Here is an 8,062-nt window from a genome sequence, read left to right as displayed (position 1 = left end):
TTAAAGTATGTCATCGTTAGCAAAAATCATGAAAAAATACCAATAGGCCTCTTATAAAAATATGGCTAATAGCCTATAGCGGGTTTAGATCAATAAAAACTGTGATACTAGAATTGCAGCATCTTTGTCACAAGTTATAAATGCACGTAATGGCATATATTTGAACAGAAAAAAATAATCACTGCCTTATTGACTACTAAAGGAGTCAAAACATATTGCCATAAGAAATGGTTATCAGGATAGCCTATGTGTCTCATAGTGGCCATAGGCTAATGTCGGCTAGAGAAGCCAGTCTCTCTTTTCAACGAAAAGAGCGAAATGGCTAGCCGTCAAAAACTGAACATTACACCAAAATAATAATAAAGGCTAATAAAGCAACTAACCCTAGAAAATATTGCAAGATATCTTAATATAGCCTTTTGAAAACTTCATGTCTTACTTGGCGTAGCTTTGCATAAGAGGCTAAAGGCCTAGTAACAATAGCTTCTATGTGCAGTAGTTATTAGCTTCATAAGTAAGCCTTTAGGACTAAATTAGATTTTAGGGATCCAGACCAAGAGTAGGCCTCATTGTGTATGCAATGCTATATGGGCATTCGGAAGGAAAGCAAGGTTTTAATGATAAAATTGTGTCTAAGTTTCAAAAGTTGAGGATTTTCATGAAGCAAGTAGGGTGTGTGAGCCGCGCAATAGTTAACAACTATTTGACATGGTTTGAAGGGCACTTCGGTAAGCTTTTTAAGAGATAAAGAAGAATAGTGAGAATGCATATTGAAGATATACCTTCAATGCCAAACAAGGTAATTGAGCATGGAGGTAAGCAAGCAATTTCTATGGCTACTATGGTCAAAGGTGATGTGATAGATGAATTGGGAAAGGGTATGAATGACTTGCAAATTGCAACTTGCAAAGTCGAAAGAAAAGAGATATCTATAGGAACAAGGGCTCAAATTTGATAAGCCATTGTAGCCTCTTTGTATGAGGCATTTCTAGGCTTAGGACATGCAGGCAAACTAAATTCCATATGCACAGAAAGGGAAAACTGCTGCCCACCGTCCAGCAACTATAAAGCATTGTACTTAATTGCCACTTTTAAAATAAATGAATACATGATTATGCTTTTCTTTATCAGTTAGTGTCAGTCTTGTACTTGTCAATCCAATACACAAGATTGTGTTTATGAGTCCAAGCTGCCATCTTGGAGCCTGATTCACTTGTGTAACAGTTTGTCTCTACTTGTCTATGCCATTATGAGTTTGGTCTTCATCTTTCACCCATCATAGCATCTGCCATGCTCTAGATCTACATCTTTTGACATGGTATCAGAGCCTAGTCTGGCATGGCATGAATCCCTTCTCTACTCTCTCAGTCTCTCTTAACCTCAAGTCAGCTCAATGAGCTTATCCCTCAACTCATCTCCACTTGATCCACCTTGGTAGCCATAGCGAGGTTTGCCTCTATCTTCCTTCAAGCTTCTATAACTTTCTCTACATGGCATATCTCTCCAAGCTCCCTTCTGAAGATTTATTCCTTGACTCCCAAGGCTTCTCTGCATCACATAAGAACTTGACATTGCCCAATGTTAACCCTCAAATGAATAAGGTGGAAAAGACGGAAAATCTAAAGCAGAAGACAAGGCAAAGGCAAAAGTGAAACAAAAGACGAAGGTGCACCAAGAAGAATTTGGAAACACAAGAAGTGCAAAAAAGTCCTAAATCAAGGAAAAATGTGCACGAGGAAAAGCGCGAGTCTATAGTTTTGTAAAAAAGCACAAGGCGAACCATGATTTATTTTAAGAGTTCCCGGTTCTCACCCGTGCAATTTGTAAATGTAGATGGGCGATGGAAAGGAAGCTATGAAGATAGGAGGACAATGGGAAAAAGGGCCTAGGTCGGCCGTGTAAAAAAGGGGATAAGGGGATGATCACCCAAAAGGGATTTAGGGTTTTTTATATAAAGTTGAAAAGTGAATGAAAAAGCTCATTCTTGTGTGTGGCCAAAAGAGGCTCTCTTCTTCTTGTTCTTGCTGCTTGAGCTTGTGCTTGAGAGAGAGGGAGTGTGAGAGTGTGCGAGAGTGAGTGTGTGAGGGTGAGGGACCGGGAAAGAAAAGCTCTCCATCTTCTTCTCTCTTCTTCTCCTCTTCTCTTGCTCGCGGCAATGGTTGGAGAATAGAGCTTGAGGAAGGAGCTTGCTTGAAGCTTGCGCTTGGATCATGGAGCTACCGGAGTGCACGGGAGAGGAGGTAACTCGATCAACATGGAGGTAAGCTCACTACACCCGTAGATATGGATGGCATATCGGCTATGTGAGAGGTGGCCATTAGTGCTTGGCTTGGAATGCTTGAAGCAATAAGCGGTCCGTGGGTCTTGGCGGTTGAGTGAGAGCTCCCACATTTTGGTTCCATTTTGTCGAGACTTCAAGCCTTGAGCGCTTGCACACTTTGAATCAAGCATTGAAGTAGGGTTTTCCCCGAACCTGTGCTTGAGGTAGATAGGTAGGAAGCAAGGGAGTTTGAGGAGGTATTCGATCTCCTTAGCAATTAGGTTTTTGGTTTTTGGACTTGGAAAACCATGATGGAGTAGTGTACTAGGTATTTCCCTTATGATTTTTTCTTGCATTTAGGAAGGATAGAAGCAAAGCATTGGAGCATGCAGTAGGGTTTTCTATTGCTGTGTAACAGGCTGAAATAGGGAAAAGAAGGGTAAAAAATGAAATTTCGGATTAAATGTTGGTGAGGGAAGCAAGACTAAGGTGAGTGCAAGCCTAGGTAGGGTAATAAGGGGCTAGGAGTGGCAAGGAAGACCACATTTTGCATTGCGGGGTTTCAGGAGAGTTGGAGAGAGGGAGAGAGCTTCATTGCATGGAATTACTTCAATCTTATCGTCTAAGAGTTATTTGCCCAGCACAGGTAATTCCACACCTTCCCTACATGAGTAGCTTGGATCTGGAGGTGCTCAACAGGTAGGAAGGCCTCAATTTCTTGGCATGATGAATTCATTGAAGTCCGGCAAAAATTGTGTCGTGCTCGGCCCGCCGTCCAAATGACGATGATTCTAGGTCGAGTCCCAAAATCAGCCCTCGGATCACTCGGCCATTCGGCCCTCGGACCACTCACTCCATTTGTCCCTTTAGTATTCGGCCCTCGGCCAACTACACTTGGACGCCTTTCACTTGGCCCATCCGAGTGAAGCATTTGGACCACTTGATACTCGGCCCACCTGACTCGGCCATTCGGCCCTCAAACCACTCACTCCGTTCAGCCCTTTAGTATTCGGCCTCGACCAACTACACTCGGATGCCTTTCACTCAACCCGTTTGAGTGAAGCATCGACCACTTTATACTTAGCCCACTTGACTCGGTCATTCGCCCCTCGGCCCACTTGCGCTCAGCCGACTCGGCCCACTCGCAACTCGACCCTCAACCAATCTACCCCCCGTCCGAACAAACCAACTCGACCAAAATTTCACTCGCCCATATTGAAACATAGCCCTTGGCCCGTGTGCCTCGGCCCGTTCAAGTCACTCTGTCCAAGCTTCCCATTCAGTCCTCGACCCATCCAAATCCATCACTCGGCCCTTGCAATTCGAACGAGTTGGGCCGAGTTAGGATTTTTCCAAATTTTCAAGAAATTAGACCAGATCCGGCTCTGTGTAAATCTTCGTGAGTCCCCCGGATACGTAGAAATGGATTCTGGCACAGGGAATAGGCAAATTCATAGGACGCAGCCACTTAGCAGCTCGAGTAGGCTATTGCAAGACCCAAAGTCCTTGCGACACCCAGCTGAGCCAAAGACCCTGAACTGACGAGAGACCATATAGAGCCAAAACCACATCATAGATATATCACTGGGCTGAAATCTAGAGCAAGTAGTTTAAAACTTGGCTATAAATGATCCTTCAAATTGTGCATGTCATTTAGCGTAATGGCCCTGCGGGGGCTAGGGGGCTGCCCCCCCAGACCCCTGTGGAGGGGGCTTTGCCCCCCTCCGCACCTCCCCCAAGTAGGTTGGAGAGAGAACACACGTCGCGATAGGTTTTCCAAATTAGATCTAGTGTAGTAACTGCTCTACACAAGCATGGATTCTCATGTGAAAAAGAGCAACCAAGAGCCTGTACCTAAACAAAGACAAACAGAGACCCTAGTACCTCAATGGGCCAACCTAGCCAACAAGGGCAAAAAGGCCACACCACAAAAACACGTATGTGTTGCATTATTCGGACTGCATCTAGGCAAAGCGAAAATCAACAACATCAAGCTACAATTGCGAGGATGACTAGATATGACAATCTTGACAATAGATGCACCTTGAATAGCACTACACAGACGATCCAAGACATCAGTAGAGAATCCACTTCTGGTCGTGCAGTTGGGGACTCAAGCGCATTTGTTAGAAGGCTTAAATTTACAATCCAAGACTTGGAAGACGAAGACATAGTACAACTTGCTTATCTTAGGTTCAAACTCACCGCGAAAAGAGAGCACACTATCGATGCTCTGATCGATGAAGCAGTAGATTTTAATATCTTGACCTATGAAGCATGGACCCTACCAGGCCAACTAGAGCTCACACCGACTAATGCAACTCTTAGTCCTTATGGGGGACATCCACAAGCACCTATAGGGAAGTGCAAAATCCTCGCAACAGTTGAAAATGAGAGCTTGCCTATCCTATTTCATGTTCCTCCAAATTGTGCTAATTGCGGAAAGGAAACCCTCCTAGGAAGATCCTTCAAAAGGGCAACCAAGTGTGAGGCCGATTATGTAGCGCATAGGATACACTTGACACTACCATGTGTGAGGATAGTCACAACCTTAGCAAGGGTGACCTCATCGAACCTCGAGGGAAAGGCAAGGAAGGTGCTGACATAACAGGCAAGCCTAGTAATGAGAGCAAGGACATGTTGAAAGAGTTGATACAAGCACAGGTTGAACAGAGAGAACTAGTGAGCAAGGCCATGCTTGAAACGAGAAGGTCAGGAGACAATGCCAAGGATAGGCTTTGGGCTTACAAATATCATAGAAGACCACAAAAGAAGCCCAAGCCTTATAGACGAAGGTATCGATGGAGAGCCAGCACAATGGCGTTGTCGAAGGGTTTTCGAAAGCAAAGTCGCGACCACAGAGGACCTTGACTCATTTCAGGATAGAAGATCAATCAAGCAAGTTCACAATTCAATTAGAAAGAAGGTCACCTCAATTTCGGATAATGGTCCTATAATCGACCTGTTCAACATCAACAACTTCAGCTTCATAAAGGAAACAAATCTGATTTTTTAAACTGGCTGCTCAAAAACTGAAGTCCTTCACTCCGCTTGTTGCTTGCAGAAGCTTCAAATCATTCCCTGAAGAGTATAAACTGCTTACTCATAGACAACTAAAACAAGATTTTGACTGTTCCCCTCTGCAGAAATTATGTGCTATACAGAACTTGTCCACAATAATAGCATTAAGATATCAAATACAACAGCAACATCAAGATGTTCCTCTCTATTGCGACACCAAAACAATGTGTGTATTGAGCTCCACAGTGTTGGCAGATCAAACAATCAACTTGAAAGAATAATAGCTAGTTTGAAAACAATGATCATGAAAGCCAAACTAGAATCCATCATATATATATGAAGCAAAGGGAGGTCTGCACAGTTTTCTAAAGTGGCGGAAGAAAGTATCTTGGGCATAGCACCCAGTCGGTATAGAACCTGTGCAATCACTACATTGTGTGCAGACTGCCCAAGCCTGTGGACCAAACTCTGATTGATTGTTTGCCTGACTTTTTGCTAGACTGGTAAAAGTAGGAGATAGAAGACTCTCTGAAAGTGTCTTTGAGAGCTTTTCACTGTTATGAACTCTATTGTTGGCATTGGGAGATTGCCATTGCTCTGTGTCATACACGAAAGACATTTGCTATGTCCAGATTTAAAATCATGTCTACATATTGCTGTCGGTAGCACTTCTCAATATCAGTGAGACCATGCCATTTGTCAAGTAGTGGTAGAAGTGATTTTGTAAGGATACACACATCCTTAACCTTCACGGACAGTTCACCGGTGCAGCGGATAGATCTGATACAGATTAGAGAGCTATGGGTAGATATCTATCAGTCTAAGAGCTCTGTAGAATGAATTCTGCTCCGATACCGATTTATGATTAGTATATTCATTTTCCTCCTCTCTGTAAGTCTGGGTACATAATGTCTTCTGCACCAATATTGAATTAAAAGATCAGTAAACTCTTTCTCCTGTCACTCTGAGTGTTACTGTATTGCTTCTTCGGCATCAATGATGGTATTGTCTATCTTCTCCTTTAGTTTCATGTTGGATGAACTGGACCATCTGCAGAACCTGCTTGGAGACCTCTGAGTCGTTCCTCTTTTTTTTGTCATATGCTTCTCCCCGATGCTTTTCTTCACCATCCTCCGTTCCTTCCACAATAGCTCCCCTTTTTTACTAGAAAAACGGCCCCCTTTTTTACCAGAAAAGCGGCATTCTCCCAATCGAGCACTCCATCCACAGTATTCCTGCCCGTGCAAGGAGGTCTATCATAGCCACATAATGCTTCAGGTCTAGAAATAGTCTAGCTGGCTGCATTTCATCAAACATTTGTAGGCTTGCTAGACTATTTCCTTCCTGCACATAGCCATCAATACATGCAGTCCATGCTGCAACATCTTTCTTCTGCATTCCATTGAAGGCGGCTTGAGCATCAACCATATATGAACAGTCACCATATGTGCAGATAAGTGCTGTTCCAAACTTAGGAAGCAAATCATAACCTCTAGATAGGCAGAAAGCAAAGCATTCCATAACACAACAGTGTGCTCAGACAACCCATCAAACACATTCTCTGCTTCTACAATGCTCCCACATTTGCTATACATAGACACCAAGGTACTACAAGCATAAATGTTTGATGTGAATCCTTTCTAAAGAGCATCAACATGTAACACTTGTCCAATTTCCAAAGACTTTGTTTGAGTTATTCGGCCCTTCTCTTCTTGGATTGCACATGCTTGGAGTGCAATGACAATTGTTTGCTCATCTGGTTTGGCACCTTCCTCCTGCATTTGTCTGTACAAATGCAGGGCCTTTTCTTTTTGAGCCTGCTCAACAAATGCTGACAGCATTGCATTCCACATGGTTGTATCCTTTGGCAACACATTGAACATGGTCTCTGCTTCCAGTATGCTCCCACATTTACCATACATGCAAACAAGAGAACAATTAACAAAAGCGCTTGAAATATATCCTTTTCTCCAAGCATCAGCATGCAATGCCCGTAGAATATCCAGAGAGGTTACCTGGGCTAACCCTCCCTTCACCAACAAAGTTTCCTCTTTTTCTAAGACAGTATCACATGCTTGAAGTGCGATCACTATTGTCTGCTCCACTGGGTTGACACCTTCAACCTGCATGTGTCCATAAAGGTTTAAAGCCTTCTCTCCTTGGCCTTCCTCTGCATAACCTGATATCATCACATTCCATGTCACTGTGTCACACTTGGATAACCTATTAAACACATGTTCAGCTTCCACAATGCTTCTGCACTTGCCATACATTCTAACAATGGTGTTGCCAACAAAAGTATCTGAGAAGAAACCCTTCTTGTGAGAATCTGCATGTAATGCTCAGTAAATTTCCCAAGAAACTTTTCTTGGTTTCCCATCCATGCTAATAACATCTTCCTTCTCAATGAGGGTACCACATGCATGAAATGTGATCTATTGATTTGAGAAAATGCCCTCCTCTTGCATCTATTTGTATAATTATAATGGCTTCTCGCCTTGACCTTGCTCAACATAGGCTGAAAGTATCCCATCATGCCCACCATTATTGAAGGAGGACCTATCAGGTGCAACCCCAGCTGAAAGGAAAGGCAGCAAAACACCCCTCTCTCTACTATACTACCCATGCAGAACAAAAATGCAAACACAACAACTAAGTATGTACAAAGTAACAAATATCACACACACAACTTTTTGGTGGATTTCACACCTCGGATGCGCAGTAGTATGACATCCACCCCCTCTGATCCTGGGCATCCTCCGGATGGGCCAACTATCCATG

General features: G+C 43.3%; 1 protein-coding gene across 1 annotated transcript; it reads right to left on the bottom strand.

Moving 5' to 3' along the window:
* Positions 1-6,921: 6,921 nt before the first annotated feature.
* Positions 6,922-7,554, bottom strand: LOC148016896 (pentatricopeptide repeat-containing protein At1g11290, chloroplastic-like). Its single transcript, XM_087662371.1, has one exon. It carries the CDS (start codon positions 7,552-7,554, stop codon positions 6,922-6,924), a length of 633 nt encoding a protein of 210 aa, XP_087518497.1.
* Between the last annotated feature and the right edge of the window lie 508 nt (positions 7,555-8,062).

The sequence above is a fragment of the Lygodium microphyllum genome, chromosome 22 (assembly GCF_053477565.2).
Source record: "Lygodium microphyllum isolate KBCC chromosome 22, Lygodium_microphyllum_v1.1.10, whole genome shotgun sequence".
Classification (NCBI taxonomy): domain Eukaryota; kingdom Viridiplantae; phylum Streptophyta; class Polypodiopsida; order Schizaeales; family Lygodiaceae; genus Lygodium; species Lygodium microphyllum.
The sequence above is the reverse complement of the archived record's forward strand: the minus strand, read 5'-3'. Positions and strand labels throughout refer to the sequence as shown.